General features: G+C 41.4%; 1 protein-coding gene across 6 annotated transcripts in view; it reads right to left on the reverse strand.

The window, feature by feature from the left end:
• STRN (striatin) overlaps positions 1 to 17,490 on the reverse strand; it is a 70,091-nt gene extending 52,601 nt beyond the window's left edge. For 3 of the 6 annotated variants that reach the window (XM_058019690.1, XM_058019689.1, XM_058019691.1), the window contains exons 1-2: positions 17,151 to 17,332; positions 4,528 to 4,631 (exon numbers count right to left, since the gene is read on the reverse strand). In XM_058019690.1, the coding sequence (XP_057875673.1) occupies positions 4,528 to 4,556 (29 nt within the window). In that variant the 5' untranslated portion in view covers positions 4,557 to 4,631; positions 17,151 to 17,332. Of the gene's footprint in view, positions 1 to 4,527; positions 4,632 to 17,150 lie in introns of those variants that run through there. The other 3 variants (XM_058019686.1, XM_058019685.1, XM_058019688.1) reach the window with 2 other exon arrangements.
• Between the last annotated feature and the right edge of the window lie 1,790 nt (positions 17,491 to 19,280).

Raw genomic sequence — 19,280 nt, forward strand, 5'->3', positions numbered from 1 at the left:
CCAGCTTAGTGTCATCTGCAAATTTGCTAATAAAAGACTCTAAACCCTCATCCATGTCATCAATAAAAATATTAAACAGAACTGGCCCCAGCACAGACCCCTGAGGGACACCACTGGTGACTGGCCGCCAGCTGGACGCAGCACCATTCACCAGCACTCTCTGGGCCCGGCCATGCAACCAGTTCTGAACCCAGCAAAGAGTGCTCCTGTCCAAGCCACGAGTTTGTCTAGGAGTATGCTGTGGGAGACAGTGTCAAAGGCCTTGCTGAAATCCAAGTAAACAACATCTACAGCCTTCCCTGCATCCACTAGGCGGGTTACCTGGTCATAAAAGGTGACCACTAATAGGTTATCTAGGAAATATCTTCCACACTTCTACAGACAGTATGAGATTTATTATTAGATGCTTTTTTATGATACAGCTGAAAATGTCACAGGTATGAAAGATAAACAATCTTCTTTCGAAAGTGCACTAAGAAAAGAGTCATGAACACCATGACTCAAACTCCAGGACTAGAAGGGAGTCTTGACCCTTCAGTTACACATATTGCAATCAAAGGGCATGAAACTCTTCACAAAATAACCTTTAATTCTTTTCTACACAAATTCAAAATATCACTTATTCTATTAGCACATTTTCATTTAATCTGTTTTTACAATGACAGAATATCTGCTGCCCACCTGTAATGCTTAATTTTTCCACTTTTGCAGAAATCACAGGGTCCATTTATTAACAGCTTTAAAATGGCCTTCTGCAGCTCACCTTGAATTCTAGCTCACACATCCCAGTAGTGTGATACTACCATCACAAAAAAGAGATAAAGTATATTTTGTGTAAAAAAAGTACAAAGAAAATGAAAGTTTCTTCAACCTTTTTATCATCTGGTCAAAAAAAAGGACAGTGGTTTGGTGGCAGGGGAGAAAAAGAAACAAAGATTTACTATCTGAAACTTGTTCAACTTCAGTGATTTACCTTCCATTTCTGAAAATTACATATGAATTATTAACAGTATGCAGAGACAGAAAAATGACTTGAAAATGACAACCTGAAGGATACAACTTAATAGAAGGTATTTTCTATCTGAAGATCAGCCTTCCAGTTATTTGAAAGAAAGCTTTTTTAGCACTGTGAAACTATGTTCCTGGGTAGATGCCCTTACTCAGATAAGCATGAGTATTATCACTGCTCTGGCTTCTGCCCTTCATTATACAATTCTCCTCTTTTGATTAGCAGTATTTTCATTAAACTATGTGTCTTTTATTTAGTGCTTGGAAACATTCAACATGGCTGCCACACAAGAATTGCTTAGGAAAATGCTAAAAGCCTTCATCAACGTTTCCTACGACTGAGTGCAGTGAAACTTTGCTGAATACTTCACACAGAAACAAATTTGATTCCAGTCAAAAAAAGCCACTATTTCTTGGAAATATCTGCCGCCAGACCTGAAGCATCTGATCCAGCTGTGCTGCGGGAGCCTGCCAAAACATCCGTAGAAGATCTGGGAGCTGCCGCCAAATCAAGAGACATAAACAAGAACGACTGCCAGGAACAGCACGGCGAGATATTCTACCCAGGGGAGAAGGCGCCAGCCTTACACTGATCAGACACATCAGTGCAGAAAACAACACAAAATTAAATCAACTGATTCTAGAGACATGGCTCAGGAGTCCAGCTCTTGGGTTGAAATATGTTAAGACAGGAAGTGAGCTAGACTAGCCGAAATAGGACATGTTCTTGAGAGAAACAGTACTATGTTTCAGCTAGGTCCTGAAAATCCAGAGGCACCAGTGCAACTTACTGGTGGTGGAGCAAGTATTGATAAAGTCATAAAAAGTAATCCTCAACTCTGAACAGCCTCACACTGCAATCTACTGGATGCTGGCAAAACTACATCAAAACTGCTATTGAAAAATGCTAGCACTTAACTATGCACCAGCTCCTCCTAAGCTCCTTGCTACTTCACCTACTAAGACTCTTCAGCAGAAATAACCTGGCTTGCTATACACACAATAAGAAGGTAACCTCACAATTACTAAAGACATAAAGATTAAACATTAAACTAAATTTGCCAGAAAAACATGACCATCAGTAGTAAAACTTATTTTCTACCTTACCCACGCTAAAATGACATGACATGAAATAGAGAACAATAACAGTGGTCCCAAAGTTGTTAATTTACAGTAAAATTTGAAACTATTTGGTTGATAAAAGAAATGCAGAGCAGCCACTATAAATAACAGCTCACAGAAGCATGTACCTGAGAAAACAAATGTTTCTCATTTCTTTTTCATGGTTTCCTGAGAGCACTATGAACATGGAGTACTCTGGTCCACAATTTCATATTCTGTTCTGTTACTCATCATTTATTTCGTCCAGCTGAGAAAGATCTGAAATACTACACAGCCAGAGCTGAAATGAAAGAATACAGGAATGATTCCCTGCCCCCTCACAGTGCACCAACCTTCCCCAAACTTGATGGGAATGTCTTCCTCCTACCTTGGAGGATCTCATTTTCCAGCTCTAAGAACCCAATGGAAAATGCCAGCATCCTGATTACTGCCTGACCAGGCTGACAACTGATTTAGGAAAATGCTGGGAAAGGGAGCAGTGCTTCCAAGCTCAGTATGTTGCCGTTCTTTGAAGTATCAAGCAAGAACACTTGCTGGGAGATAATTCCAGCAGAAATACAAGACTATTTCTTTAGAAACTGGCAAATAAAACTGCTGTTTAAAACTACAAACTCATAAATAGCTGTCTCCAGCACACACACCAGTCACAAGCACCACATCTGCTTAGAGAACCACCCGTTCTGGAACTGTCACACTGGATCAGATCAGCTGACTGTAGCCTACTGACCTGAGTAACCGAGGCTAATGCCACACACCGCAGAAGAACACGCAACATAAAGGTACTGATGTAAAAACTGTAATAAGAAGCCACCGAGTGTTTTTTCCTAATCCTGACAGGGACTGCTGCATTAAGTTTTAAATGTCATCACTTAGGTGGATTTTACACTATAAAACTGAGGGACATTTTCACCATCCATATGGCAGTTTGATTTTTGTTTTTTTAATGTTACAAAGTTTCTCTGACAGTACACAAAAACATATTTACATTGTTTGATGATTTTAAATTGCTAACTTCTGTGGGTTATGAACATGAAGTGTTAGAGGCACTTTTACGTAATCAGGAATAGCTCCACCAGTTTTGAAATACAAGAAATATTCACAGAATATATATATATATAACTTAGAGTATATTTTTAGCTGAACCAATGACACTAAACTCTGTAATTATGCTTCAAATGTAAGCCTTTCCACAGCCATAAACTGCAAACTCCATTATGCATACACTTTGTCTTTTTCTTTGCTCTTTGATGTAATATCGGTACCATAACAAAGCCCAGGCCAAAAGAGTATCTACCTTAAGGATTCCTCCAAGAACTCCCCAAAACAGAAGAAAATACACTGGAGTCCCGGGGATACTGCTGGCCAGAACCTTGGTTGCATCCCCATGCAACCAGTGGATTAACTGGTTGCTACCAGAAAGAAACAAACTGGATGGTAGAAGACACATCTTGTGCTAAAATAGCCCATATAAGCTGAGCAAATCTGAATGCAATACAGTAATGTAACTATTGGTGTCCTTTTAAAATTATCTACCAGTGATGTTCTATTCCTCATTTGCATATGTGTGTATTTTAAATCTTATTTCTACTACATAAACTATTTCAGAGGCTTCTTTTATTAAAGAGAAGCAGGAATTATCTAACAGGAAAATTATAACATAAGCAATGACTGCTTTGCAGAAGTACCATAAATATACTCTTTATTCAAGAATTTTAAAAGACATTTCACTAATTAAGAGAATTTAAACTAAACTTGGCCTGAAATAAATCAGTTAAACAGAGAGATTTCTGAATTTCTGCTTGCCTCAAAGGTTAGAATAACAGGAAAGTATACACAAGAATAAAACGGTAAACTTGAGACTTGGACTAAAATGTCCATGAACCAAGAAATAGACATTGATTAACTGGTAAACATAAACATTTTTGCAATCACACAATTAACCTCCAGAAGATATTCTTGTATAGTCTCTCATAGTGAAAAGGCTAAAAACTTAGCAAGATTAAAAACAAGTAATTATTAGACTGAAGACAGTTATTCAAGATTTCAGTTGACACGTATTAATAAACAAAGTTATTACACTGAACAAAATTAAAATACACTTTAATTCTGGAGTATAATCTGTACAGTTCAGTGGAATTCCACCAAGGGAAAGCATTCATTATTGATCAGCTATGGGTTTTGTTAGCATGTTTTTCAAGCCATGCTATTTTAGCTGTTGTTCTTATCATAATGCAGACATTTAGACTAGTGGTTTTATTTAGTACAGTAAAATTCGTCAATCTGAGAACTGAGCAGAGACAGAAAAAACATTTCTTGGTTTTGTCAAATACAAAGGCAAAAATAAAGTATCTGTCTTCAGCATTTCTTCATCATGTACTCATCACAAAAGCAGCATACCTTTCCTGTTTGAGCGCATATTCCAGCATTTTGATTCTTCGCACTAGATCCTTCTTCAGATTTTCCTGTCCTTTCCTTTCACCTTGAAGAAAGGCGATCTGGGCCTGCAAAAGCAAGTGTTCAATTTAGAATCTGCTTGCTCAAAATTATTCAGCTTAGCTCTTAAGTGTGTGTGTCTTCTGAAGTTAATTTAATATTCATTTGTAGAGTTCAAAAGGCGTTGGCTTACTATGCTTCATAAACATTAAACACTTACAAAAACCACTGCAGAGATAAGCCTTCTAAACAGCATGCTCACTACAGATCAAAAAAAAAAAAAAAGGACAGAAAAAGATAAGAAATAAAGCAATTTTGGATTGTTTGACAGGGTTTGTTTTCTCTCTTGGATAAACATTCAGTAAAGGATAACAAATGGATAAAATAAGCACACAAAAAGCCTTCAGCAGATAAAAGTATTCACCAACAATAAGCAAGAGAAGATGATAAAGTATTTTTGCTCACTAACTGAAGTAGTGTATAATTAGAGTATAATTCTATAGATACATGTCAGATACATGACACTAGTAAAAAAAACCTGATGTAAACCATGTTCAGCTAAAATAAGAACAAAAAAAAAATAAACCCCTGTTTGTAATACAGGGTTAAGTGTTAATTATGATACTTACTAAAATAGGTTAAGGAAAGCTCTCCAGAAATACTGTAATTAAGAGAGGAAGAAAAAGGAAAACAGGGAAAGGTATTTTGGTGAGGGAGACAAGGAGAGAAATGGTACATAAGTAAATAAAAGTAGAAGTGGAAAATAGACAGCTAACCTCTATCAACTTCCAGCACAAGTTGCCTGTGAAAAATCTCCTCTAAATAGATAATTATGACAAACACAAGATATTAATTCTTCTTAATTCTTAGTTCTTCACAAAGGAAGAACTCCTTGTTTTTCTACCTAATGCTCAAATCAAGAGGCAACTTCTTATGCTTGCTCAACTCACAAATACACAAATGTTTTAGGCAAAAATACCTGCAGGCAGTCACCACTTCATGCCTCAGCCTCACATGCCATTTCCAGGATCAGAAGCTTTCTGCACCTCTACAGCCAAGTCACCAGGCATCTCATCTGTGTCTTGAGAAGCACAGACAGGATAAATGCCAACTGGCAACCATCAGCTGTTGAGCATGACAACCTATAACCCTTTCATTTAAATAAATGCTCAGGAAAGTGGGATTAAAAATGAGCAGGAATATCCTGTCCTCACCTGTTACAACCTTGCAAGCAGCCCCCAGATATTTTAGTTAATGGAGATAGCTGCTTCCAAATAATCTGACTGCAGATTTTTATGCCAAGGCGAGAAAAAACAGAGTCACTAAATGTCATTTTCTCTCCAACAACTATAAAGGGAAGGCACACAACTAACTCAGTTCAATTTTGGTGACCAGGAAAGATGATTCTTACACCAAAAGCCCATTTGTTGGTGGCCAGCAATAGCAGCTGCTCTAAAACATCACACCAGCTGACATAATTTTATTGCTCAAGTACAGTCAGTAAATAGCTTGACAGACACCTGAAGGATCCTTAACTGCCAGTCACCAACTAGATCAGCCAGTTTACGTCAAGAGAAAAACACTGGCTGCTCTCCAACTAAGTCACTCCTCCTTCAACAGGGGAAATACATTTGAATTCCAGAAAAAAAAAAAGTCAGCTGAATCAAAAGAAAGACCTCTCACTCTGGCATCAACTACAATTGCATTCTAATGTCAATTTTATGCTCAGGTTTAAAGAAAGGCACAGGAGAAATAAATGCTGATGCGGCAGTCAGCATTTGCTACCCTGAGGAATGTAACTGAGCGAGAAGCATCCCAACTCCACAAGGTCAGCGTCCCTCCCAAGAGGAGCATCTCAGACACATATAACTTAGTTTGCAGTAACTGTACAGACACACAGATTCTCCCTCCCTATCTCCACACAGGCCCAGCAGACCTGACACATGCTCTTCCTGTCGAAAGGGAGAGAACATCAAAACGCACTTTTAAAAACAGAAATCATGGTGTAAATACGTATTTGGCTGGAATGAAGAAGATCATCCAATGCCATCAGGACACAAGCTGAAGTGATCTATTATGTGACCTGCTGTCTGCAAGCAATTTCTAGCCAAGAATGAAGTGACTGAACAGGCTGGAATGAAGCATTTTTCCCCAGAAGGCTGGCAAACAACGCGGCTCACACACTGCTACACTACAAAGGTCAAAGCAGCATTTCTGTTCTAACAGTTGAGGCTAAAGTCATCTTCCACTGGTAGCAGCCTAAACTAAACTAAAAAATGCAACTTCTCGGTAGTTTTAACAGCTTCCTTTTGTAAGCCAGAGAGACATAAATGGATATGATTGAGAATTATCATATGACATCTCCTTCATGGGGACATCTTTTGTTGTCAGTAATATCTCCATACTCTTAATGATGTCTTAGAACTTTTCTCTTTCCTGGATTTTCAAGAAGTACTTGTGTTTCTTACTTCAAATGCACACAGCAACAACAGACGAATCTCCAGCCCTACACAAGCTTATTGCTAGAATCCTTCAAGGTTAATAAATATATAATTTATAGATAGGAAGTTTTACTGGTACTTCCAGAAACTGAGAATAATTTTGCTCTCTCCTTGGAGGCTGCATGGTTTCTAGCATAGTTTGTTCATGCTTTTCTTCAGAGTAGCATCCTTATGCCTAATACTCACATTTTTGAAGAATTCTGGCTCTGGAAATGAGAATACTTACATTTGGTCATTTTTATAACTTAGAGAAAAATTCCCTTTCTTTTCCACAAGATGTTAGCAGCCCTTATCCCTCATTTGTACATGCACTGAGTAATTACAATTACATCAGCCTCAATGGACAATAAAAATCATGTAAGCTTAAATGTTATTTGAGAAATTCTCAATGCCAATATTCAGATTTGCTTATATTGCATGGAAGGACAGTATTAAAATAATAACTGAAATTTTATATTAACAATAATGTACTAACAGTTCATATGTCTTAAGCATATTTCATTCTTTAAATTTTCATTCTTTTGGCAATTCACCAAAAATATGCAAAGGAACCTAAATGTTCATACCATAAAATAAACACTTAGCAGATAAATGCAAACTGAATAGACAAGTACAATGAGTTGAAATATCTAAAATGGCAAATTATAACATGTAGCAGTATTTTCGCAGTCTCTAGAACAATACAGTGGCAATGTAGGATCATTATTTCCAATTAAAATACATAGACAACACCTGTCTAAATGTCTGTGCAAACATTTAATGTGCAGGAGGTCTGGGTTGAAACACGATGAAAATTGTAACTGAACTGCACAACTACAGTTTTCTCATGTTTCAGGCATAAATGACAGAATTTTACCAATAGACTGAGACACCACAGGTGACTTCCTGTGGCTACAGCTTTAACCCAAGTCACATCTGGAGCCTGAGCTACACCTGAGGAAGAAGAGGAGCAAAGGAAATTCCCTTCTGCTTAGAGCAATCTGTAACACTGTTCTACACTTGTGTTTTGGCCACTCCTGGGAGAGTTTGCCAAAAATTTCAAGAATTCGCAAATATTCCCAACAAACAGGTTCTGTGACAACTGACCTTCTAGGTAATAAGGTTAAAATGCATCAAGTTGTAAGCCAGTCTTTGCAAACCCCAAAATTGCCTATGGGGATCCCGCAAAACCTCGCATTGTTCCTTGCCCTATGGGTGGGGCGCATCGCCTGCATAAAGCGCCCGGCCCCGCTGGCTCCGCGGCAAGAACCAAGGCAGGACCCGCCTCGGGTTTATTCCAGGCTAATGCTGCAAGTTACTGTATTCCAACTCAGCTGGGACATTAACAGCAAGAGAGGCGGAGAAAACAAAACCAACAAAAAAGCCAAAATCAAACCTAACAAAAATAGCCGCCACAAAACCAGAGAACACTGGAAAAAGACATGCCTGGAACCGTCTATTTCAGCTGCAATTGTTGAGCCCGGGTTTTTTTTTTTTTTCCCACTTCATCTCACAGAATTTTTTTGTATGACCAACTGCAACATAACCTAGAAGTGTCATACACATCCAGTCTACGTTACAGCACGGTAGCTACCTTAACTAGTCCACTTCTTTATTGAGAGGTTTTTAAAATAACATTCATTCTTATATTAAAAAAATTTTCGAAGACAACAACACTACTGTTGTACAAAATTCCCCAAAGGACTCGAATGTCACATTACTTTGAAGCAGACAAAAAGGTGATACAATGTTTTAGGTAGCACTGGGCTAGAAACAACTCTGTCTATAAATGTTATTGACTTCCTAATACTGGCTTAGCAGCCATAACAACATAATTAAATCATGAAATCACATCTTAGTAAATCCAGATTTAACCAATGTTTAAAATGTACACTGAAATTTATAATTCTTTGAATCGCTAACAAGCATGTTTAAAATATATTATATTTAGACATCTTTTTAGGCTTATACCTTGACACTACCTAAGAGCAGGAGATAAAAAATCCCCCCCTTAAAAGGAAATTTTAAAAAATAAACATACTGTGACTGCTAAACAAGTGGTGCACATTTAGTATCAACTTCTATCAATTTCTTTTTTACAGCTATTTCCAGTTAAAAGGCAATTTTTTTTTTTTTTAATTCATAAGACTCAAAAATTATAAAAAAACCTTTCTATTTTTCTCTAAAATATCTATCATAATATTTTAAAGTAAACCTTACTTCAAATTTATGGGCATTCAAAGGTCAACAGACATCATTTGACAAAGAGCTACTAAGACACACAATTCTCTACATAATGCTTCCATAATTCAACAACCAGGTCTTCAGAGGTTGAGAGAACGAGGACAAAAGGGTGGGGGGGAAACTGCAGGGAAAGTATTGCAAAAAATATGCAGATAGCTAAAAGAACTAAATACATTATAGAGATGAACCAATCTGGAACAATTGTGCTAACCGGTCTACCAAGATCTGCCAGAAGGGTTCTGCAGGCTGCCAGGGTACTCAGTATTTTAGATTATAGCTGGCTCACTGAAGCACTACATATTTAAGTATATTTGTAAATAAGTGTAGGCATGCCCCAGGGGTGAGAAGAACAGAGAAGGGGGAAGGGAAATATCAATGGTCTAGTACAACTAGGGAACAGTTTTAAGAGGCACCATACTTCACATCACTACGCACACCTACTCGCACTCGGTGCCAAGAGAGGCTGGGAAGCTTTTGTAATTCCTGCAGCCACTTCAGATAACAAAACTCAAGTGGGGCCACAGGCTGAAACGACCGGCAGGCACCAAGGCATATTTAACTTCACCCCACGCAGAAGGTAACTCATCCCATTTATCCCTCACATGCTCTCACTGGATGATGAGACCAATGCAGAGCACGATCTGCTACTGGCACCTTATTTTTGTTGGACTTCTCAGAGATGTCCTAAAACTAGCATCAGATATAAACCCAGAAAAACCATCCAAAAGAAATCAAAGATTTAGTTTACAGTAAAAAAAACAAGGATGAAAACGCCATTTTCTTACGTTCTTTGTCTTTTTCAAACAATGTTTTCAAAGAGAAAACACTGTTTGAAGAACAAATTCAGTAAGACTGAAAAGCTCCTAATAAATGATCCAGAATTTATTCACAATTTATACCTGGCAATACCTTGATTACTCTAACGTAGGCATCTCAAAAACAGGAAGACTTGTTTTTCTGCAGTTTGAAGTGTTTTACTACATAGATCTCTGTTCAGATAGCCAGTCTTTCTTTTATCCTCTCTTCAATGCTGCCTTCCAGTGTTCTAGCAATTTTAAGCATCAAAACAGTTGCCAAGCAATGTATAGTCAGCTTATTTAATCATTCTTCAGAAGCAAAAATTTTCTCACCAGTCATTTCTGTGGTACACGTACTTAAGTGGTGAACATTAACTTTTTTCAACCCAAGAGCACGTGCCACATACACCAACACAAGCACAAAGAGAGTGTAGCTTTTAATTCTATTATGTAATTCTATAAGCAACACTGCAATGGCATGTCACAAAATAATCACACATTATGAGCTGGACTCTAAATTGCAAATGCTCAAATTCCTTTCCACTTGCTGTACAAGAAGGGCAGAAATGCAGCGACAGCAGTCAGCAGCAGGACTGATAAACAGACCCATGGCCCACATCTGAACAGACAATGGGAGTTCACAGGCCCAATGAATCACTTGGGCTATGGCAAGACAAGGGAGAAAAAATCTGGAGGAGATTTTTAGATTTGGCTTCAGTAACAGAAAGAGGAGTGAACCAGACTTGACCACACAAGCATTTGCAGAGGCAATTGGCACACTGCAGTTCCTCACTCCGACATCCAGGATCAGCTACTCCTTGTATTCAGGCATGCATGACCACTCTGAACTGACTTGGGCATCAAGTGAAACAAATAAAAGATAAGTGATTTTGTTCTTACCTCCTGTTTACAAGCTAGGATATGAATATCATGCATGCCATTTTTGCTCCAATGCTTTTGCAATCCTGCCCTATGTGACTGCACTAAAGGGAAACATATTCCTGGCTAAGACCAGAAAAAATGCAGTCTTTCCTCACTGCAATCCTTAATTTAACTTCTTTATCACTGGGTTATTTTCAAAAACACTCAATAGTAGTGAGCATATAGCAAACTTTTTTCAAATAGGAAAAGAACATCTGGATGATTTCATCTACAGTCTCACACAGAACAGGTCACTCAGATAAAATGAACTTTTGTTTTCACATTTCAGAGTATTTTTATTTCTAGTTTATTGTCTGCAAAGCTTGGATTCTGAGCACTCTGAAATTATTCCAAAGAACTCTTTCAGGTATCCAAGCATTTCTCAACATTTAAAAATAAAACATAAGGATCTCTCATCTACTTCAGTTTTTGCCACTTTTAAACTAAGAAATGTAGAAATGAGGACTTGACAAGACTCACCAGCTTTGTTAAGCCAAATACATGAGCAGGTTACTGATCAATACTTACTTTCTCAGAAAACTATTTACTGATAAAAGTTTTAGCTACAGCTTGGTATCTGTACAGCCTTACTTCTTTCAGCATTAAATTAAGATGAACCAAAAGTCTCAGGCAATTCACGTGGTCTTCCTTGGGGAATTTTACACTGACCATTCTAAAATTAGCAAATAAAGTTTCAGTGTCTACTGAAACGTCAATAAAGGCTAAGTTATATTTGCAACTTGTTGTTCAAACAGTGCCAAGTTACTTATCTCTGATGCAATAAAATTGCCATAAGCCAAGACCCTCAAAATAAAAAGAAGGGCTACATTTTGAGTAGGACAGAGATACAAATGTAATTAAAAGGTGTTCACCAATAAAGACACTTAGGATGTTTCACCATATGCTAACCTGACCCTGAAAACCGAAGTTTTCCACCTAGAACACAGTAATCTATTCAATTTTTGCTCAACCAAGAAAAACAGAAAAATTTCTTTTTCTTTTTGCAAGTATAACTTTCCATGAAATGAGTTTGAAAGGTTTAAAGACCACTTGGAGACAATGTAACATTATAAAACTCTCTCAGTTCATACTACATCAATATTTACAGCATCATTTTTCTAAAGGATTTAGGCTATTTAAGATACACATTTTCGTTACACTTAAACTAAATTACAGGTCTGACAGATATGAGAAGAACTGAAATATCTGATGCTAGGAAATTATCAGTTCAATTACGCAAAAAAAAAAAATCCAACTATAAAAACCAGATGCACACCTGCAAAAACATTGTCTCATCAGTTTGTACTTACATTCTACATCTACAAACTTCTGAATTTCTGAAAATCACTGAACATTTACTCCCACTGGTCCTCCTCACTTAAGTAAAAGAAGCCATGACAGCATATCAATGATTATAGTGGAATTAGCTGGCAACCATGCATATAAGTAGAGGAGAATACAGTTTGCTTCACATGAATCTGCCAAATATAAAGTTTGCAAAAAAACCTTGTGAAAGAGAGGCTATCTGGTGTCACCAAGGCCCATTTAGCATCATTTTTCCCAAATAAACACAACTCATGATTGTGACCACGGCTTGTTTTCTTCTGCCTTTCTTTTGATTTATCTGATATATATAAAACAATAAAGTTGAAATTAATGCTTTTCTGCAGTGGAGATGTACGTAACATTAATAACTGGTGGTTCTTTTGTACTATCTGCCTTATGAGAAAATATATTTCATAGAAGACTTTTACAGCACTTCTGCCAATTCATCTTTCACTGAGAATCTCAGAAATTTGACTTAAATCATCATTCTTGAAAATCTTACACAAAACTTCTACAAATTTTATTTATTTTCCATTTTATTGGTCAAACTGTATCTTTAGGACTTTTCTATAAACTTAATAACTGATTTCACCAACTCACTGCTCATTACTTTTTCTCTGAACGTTTTCAGATTATCCAGCTATCAGAACAACTTCTAACTAGAAATTTAATCCAACAAGAGGACCGTTATCTAAAAGCCAACAAACTGTAAATATCAACAATTTCTGAATCAAGTAACAAATGTCCTAAACCACACTATAAATAGTCCCAGCCATCTGTCTGATTTGCCCCTTCTCCTCATTACTTTAACTCGTCTATCTCCAAGGACACAATCTCACCACGTAGCAGGCCTGGTTTCATCGCCTGCCTCGTGCAGGAGAAAAGCAGCAGCAAGGGGCAAGATCCCATCCATGATCCCCCCCAGAGAGCTAACATTACTAAATCTGACTCCCATACCGATCTCAAGCGCTTATCTATTACTTCCATCACATTCCTTCTATTACAGCTGTTTGCTATCATTTAACCACATTTTATCTCATTTCATTATCTCTCCCTATCATTTGAGTGGTGTTTTCTTGTTCTTTTGGCTCTGTCTTACAAGGACTATTTTTAACAAAGCTGTAGAAACACAAGCACATTGTATCCACCCATTCTCCTTTATTTCCTTGCAAACCTTTTCAAAGGAAAGTTTACCCAGGAAAAATAATTTTCATGTAACGCTATCAGGTCCCACCACTTGCATGGAGTCTACTACTCCAAAGAAACAAGTTGCTAGTTAGAGGAAATGAAAACTTCAGCAGTGATGAGGACAAAAGTTAGAAAACTCATCAGCAGGATGGGGGGTTGTCCATAAACACAGTTACAGCACAGCAGTTTGTTGCAATTCAGACCATTTGTGAAATGCGGAGAAATGCCAATATCTGCAAATCTGCACTTTTGCCAGAAAAATGTTTGTCACAAGTAAAACTTTCCACAGCAACATATGCATTGCTTGCAAAGACAACATTTGTAGCCAAAACAAAAGCCACACACACGCACACCTTCCAAGCTCATCCAGCCTTGTTGCTTGCTGGGACAAGGATGTGCGCGGGCAGCTCTCAGCTCTGCAGGGTCCCATCCCCGGGGCAGAGCCCCCTCTGCTCCCCCAGGAATGACAGATTGCTAATTAAAAGGGAATAACATCCAAAAAAGACAGTCACTCCCAAGCAGTCAGAAGACCCATGGTTAGGGCAAGACACCAGTATGGGAGGCAGTTCAACCACTGCTTGCCTCAAGCAAGGATATGGATTTCAGTGCCCTGCACATGCATCTGATCAAACCCTTTGCTATTTTCAGATGGGCTTGTCCAACACACAATGACAACTCTGAAATGTCTCTGTGTCAGTCCAGAAAAATGCAGAACGAAAAAAACCTGAAGTTTAAAACTCGTAGAACAGGAAATCCTGTCTTGTCAACTCTCCCAAGCAGCTGCTAGAAGAACCTAAGAAAAGGAAAATCACTAATTTCTGAAAAGATATGAAAATAGATTATAATGCCATAAAGCACTGTTTGTGAATACTTAAATGAGGATTAATAATGTTAGTATTCATCTTAGTTAATTACTTCACAGGGCATCACGCAAGTCTATTCTTAGGATAATTTTCCAATCTGCAGATGTCAAAGTAGTGTAAACAGAAAGCAAGCATTAAAAGTTAAATATGTAATCAGCAGATAAGCATCTAGGGGAACCCCATATTAATCTGTTTTCATTCTTATTTGATATACACAGCTTACTAATGATGCTTACATAGACATAAATACCGAAGTCCTCTTTTGCCTTGAATGAGGAAGATTATATAATAGAGGAAACAATAATTTCAAAAGGTTCAAGAAAAGTAATTAGAAAATCAGAATAAACAAGAGTATTTGCCAGGGAAAGCAAAATACAGGCACTGATAGGGAGAAAAACCTTGGAAAGGCAGCACTATACCAGTAACTAGGAAGGGATTAAACTGCCCAGCTTGCTAACTCACATATGTTACGAGCTTGGGTGTGTGTCCCTTGAACAAGCACCACAGAACACAACAGGAAGGTATTCTACCTGTCCATCACACTTAGTTCCACACAGTTAATTGGAAGGATAAGAAAAAGAGAAAATAAAAAGAAGCCCAGAGAGGAAGAAAAGGAAGTCAGGAAATCACAATGGAACTGACTTACAAGGTGTTTTTTGGAGAGACAGTAGAGTGGAACTAACCAACAACTACAGAGCAGAAGCCAAGCACAGTAATACTGTGCCATAAGGTATCCCAAGTATTTCAGTATTGTGGTAGGTAAGGAAACAGAGATAAGTCTACTGGATGAATGCAGGAAAAAAACATGGCATACTAAGACCACCACACTAAATAGGTCCTTTGCCCCACAGCCTCCCAAGAGTGGATGGATAATCTAGCACTGGAATTTGCATTGGATAAAAGTACAATGAGGAGCACTGCATCTTTATCTCGGCAGAGAAACCGTCCGACCTCACATTTCCATTATTCTGTTAAACATTTCCAAATATACAGGCCAACAAAAGGCTTCAGAAGGAGCACAGACCAGGCCTTTAATTAACACTGCTCATGCTTCAGGTGCACAGTTTCTAAAAGCCACCTTGTAGCTGCTGAACCCCCACCACAAACCTCTCAGAGGGATCCAAGAACATTCATCTGCAAATGGTCACAGCAGACGTTAACGCCTGATGTCTGCAGAGATAGCCAAGAATTTTGCACCTTCCTGAACATGACTCTGCAGCAGATAAATGCTGTTACAGCTCATGGCAATGCCAGCCACAGCTAATTATAACTTTATTGAGATGTTTTGGCAAGAGTCAAAGGCATTCAAGCAAACAACTTGTGATGGGGTTATCTGCCACTGATAATACATGACTTCTGCAAATAGTCTAAATGCTCAATTTCTTTCCTCCTCTCTCATCCGTAACACCAAGCTTTTGAGGGATACCTGGGGGAGGAGGAGGGAAGTCATGCTGCTGAAGGATGTGATAAATATGCAAAGTGTTATTACTTTTAATACACTGGCAAAATTTCCTAGGTCCTGTAAAACAGATTTTTTTTTTCTCCAAAGCAATATTTGATATCTGAATCAGCTATGAATATATGTCAAGATATTTATGGGCCTCCACTGGATATATGACACATGAGGTTATTCCTGTACATAGCTAGCTAGTAACTTTCTACACAGTATTTACTAGATGTAGTGAATAGAAATATCATTCAGTTACTAACCAATTTCTTACTGAATCAGGGAAGTTAAAATAAAAATTACTCTCTTGTTCTCATGACCACTTCCTTTAAATTCCTACAAGGGAACTCTCATTAAAGAATGTCACACCTACCACTCTTCTCAGAATGGTTGTTTGATGTATGTAGAAAGTAAAATTCAAAAGATGAAAAAACCAACCCAATAACCAAAAAAACAGAGAAGTGGTTTGCATTACTACACAGACTCGAGACTCTCTTGACAACGACTTTCAAGGAAAGCCATAGAAGAGATGGACAGGAAGAAAGAGACAAAGAAAGGAGACTTAAAAAAGAAACCCATAGACACTTTTCAGTCTCAAACATGGCCAAATGAAAACCAAACAGTGGGCTGCTAGCAACATGGCCAGCGTTAAGGTTTAACACAGGAATTTTCTTGTAAACAACACCAAAGAGGAACGAAGGTTGCATTATCGACTGTTATTGGAGTTAACGCAACGCGCCCATCACTGAAGTATCTGACAGCAATGGCTCTAGGCCAGGAGCTCACAAGTTCTTTTAACCACAAGATCACTATCAGTCCTTTCATGCATTAATGAGCGTATCAGCCTCACTGCTTTTCAAACGAAAACACAACATAACGTGCCCGTAGCACCGACGGGACTCAGCCGGTCCCGCGGGCCCGGCCCTGTGCGGGCGGGCGGCACCGGCGGCAGCCGCGGCACAAGGGGGGCAGACTGTGACAGGGGTTATGAAACTGGGGACAAGTCGGGGCGGCCGACACCGAGGGGCATCCGGAAAATCCCCGGAGAGCGGCACCGGGCGCAGGGGCGCTCCCCGCGGGCAGGGCCCGCTCCCCGCCGGGCCCGCCGCCACGTCCCACCCCCGGCCCGGCCGCGGCGGGGGGCGGCAGCCCAGGGGGCAGCGGAACAGCCCGGCCGGCCGCTCCCTCCCGGGAAAGAGGACAAGCCGGGACAGCGCCCAGGGCGGCCGCTCCCCTCCAGCTGCGCAGAGCCGGGGGACACGGAGGGGGAGCGGCCGCAGGAGCCGGGGCTGTGGGGGGGACAGAAGGTCGCGGGTGTTACCTGCAGCTCCGCCCGCTCCGCCTCCCACTCGGCGCGCTCCGCCTCGAAGCGGCCCCACTCGTGCTGCAGGAAATGCAGGATGCCCGGCACGCTGTATTGCGCCCGGGACGCCGAGAGCGGCGCGGCGGCTCCGGAGGCTGAGACTCCCCCTCCTCCGCCGCCTCCTGCTGCCGCCGCCGCGGCCGCCGCTGCCGCCGCCTCGCCCGGCTCCAGCCCCGGCCCGCCCGCCGGCGGCGGCAGCAGGAGGGCGTTGTTATTGTTATTGTTGCTGAAGAAGACGCCGGGCCCCGCTTGCTCGTCCATGGCCGGGCCGGGTCCGCCTGGCTCGCCGCCGCCGCTCCCGCCGCGTCCCGGCAGCAGCAGCAGCAGCAACAACCTGGGCGCGTCCCGCCCGCCGTCACCGCCTGACAGCCGCCCCCGCCCGCCGCTACGGTGGCCTGGCGGGGACAGCGCCGGGGAGCGATTCGCCCCGCCGCCCCGCGCGGCATCCTGGGAATTGTAGTTCCGCTGGATGGCGGGGAGGCTTCTTCGATCGCCGCCCTCTTCCCGCGTCGTCCGTAATCTCAGGGATGGCGTTCGGGCGGCTAGGCCTCACCTCTGGGACGTGTGGTCCGGTCGGCTAGGCCGGGGTGCCGGCGGTAGGGGCCAGCCAGGGGCAGTCCCTGCAGCGGGAGCACAGGTGAATGGTCACCTCCAGCTGCGAGCGGGATTGACACTGCTTGGGCTCTCCCGCAGCCCACCCCAGGAACCCGGCAAGGGCAGGGGTCCCGCATCAGTCCCACGTGCTCCCATCGGGCCCTGCCCTGGCAGCTCCGGCTTTCCTCCTTCCTCCTTGATCTGAGCAGCGCTCGGCCTCTCACTGCCAAAGGCTGGAAACCCTGCCCAAGGCTACGGGGGTTTCTTGAACATCCTTTGCAATGCTGGGAAGGAGAGCGACACTACATTTTTCAGGAATTGCCACGCTGGCTGCTCCGCGAGGAAAGGGAAAACAGGAGCCTGTGGGATTGGGGGCGAAAGATATCGGCAGCACTGCCCTCCCCACGGCACCAGGGGCCGAAGCGGGGCTCCCTTCCCGCGCCGTGTGCGCCCCAGCAGCAGAGCCCTGCTGAGGGCAGGCCAGGCGCCGCTCCGTCGGGCTGTGCCGAGGGCCAGCACCGTGTACAAGATGCTGTGTGCCACCACGGCGGTGCCACGGAGCTCCCGAGGGCGATGGCCCCGGTGGCAGCGCTTGCGCTCCTCGCCGCGGCCCGGGCGCACCGGGAGCGGCCCCGCTGCCCTCTCCAGCCGCGGTTCCTGCTGCGGTGTGGCTGCTCGGAAACCGCAGCCGCCTGCCTCGTAACCCTGCCCGCGGAGCGGGAGCTGCGGCTGCCGGACCATCTCTCTGGGAAAGAGCACGAAGGAAGCTGACTTAGAGCATCGGAGAGCAGCGGGGAACGGGAGCGACAGCACGGGACAGGGAGCGTGATCTGGGGAACCTCGGCAAGGAATCCATGTAGAACAAGGCTCACCCAGAAGGGAAGGAAACAGCAGAGAGAGAGAGATGAACGATGTGAAGGGGAAGCGGAGCAAACTGTTTCATTAAAAAGCACATTTAAAAGGCTATTGACAAAGAAAAAGACGAAAAGGACAGTGACAAACAACAATAAGCACTATGGCCGTTTCAAGTTACTTCAGTTTTTTTAATAAAATGGAATTTGATGCCAAAATATTGTGTAAAATCACATGATAATAACTTTAGTATCAGGAGCAAGCAGAGAAGCGAACGAGGATTAAACTGGGGAAGGATGTATACAAACAAGAGTTGTGCATGTTGCAGACAGCCACACAAAATACAAAGAAAAACCTCTCCCTTCTCTATCCCTCTACATCTATCTAGTGCCATTTTCTCTTCTGCTAACTTTTTTCTATTGTTCTACTGACTTCTTAGTTATGCTTGATTGCTACACTTCCCTCCCCCCTTCCGAATCTTCAGACATTTTGTCAACTAGAGTCTAACCAAAACTTAAAAGTGCTGAGATAAAACTTAAGGCAAACAAAACATGATTATAGACAAAATCTTTCCAAGAAGTCATTAATTCCTAGACTACCTGGTGGAGGGGAAGGAATCTAAAACAGGTTATAAACTTGTTT

Source organism: Melospiza georgiana, chromosome 3, assembly GCF_028018845.1.
Source record: "Melospiza georgiana isolate bMelGeo1 chromosome 3, bMelGeo1.pri, whole genome shotgun sequence".
Taxonomy (NCBI): Eukaryota; Metazoa; Chordata; class Aves; order Passeriformes; family Passerellidae; genus Melospiza; species Melospiza georgiana.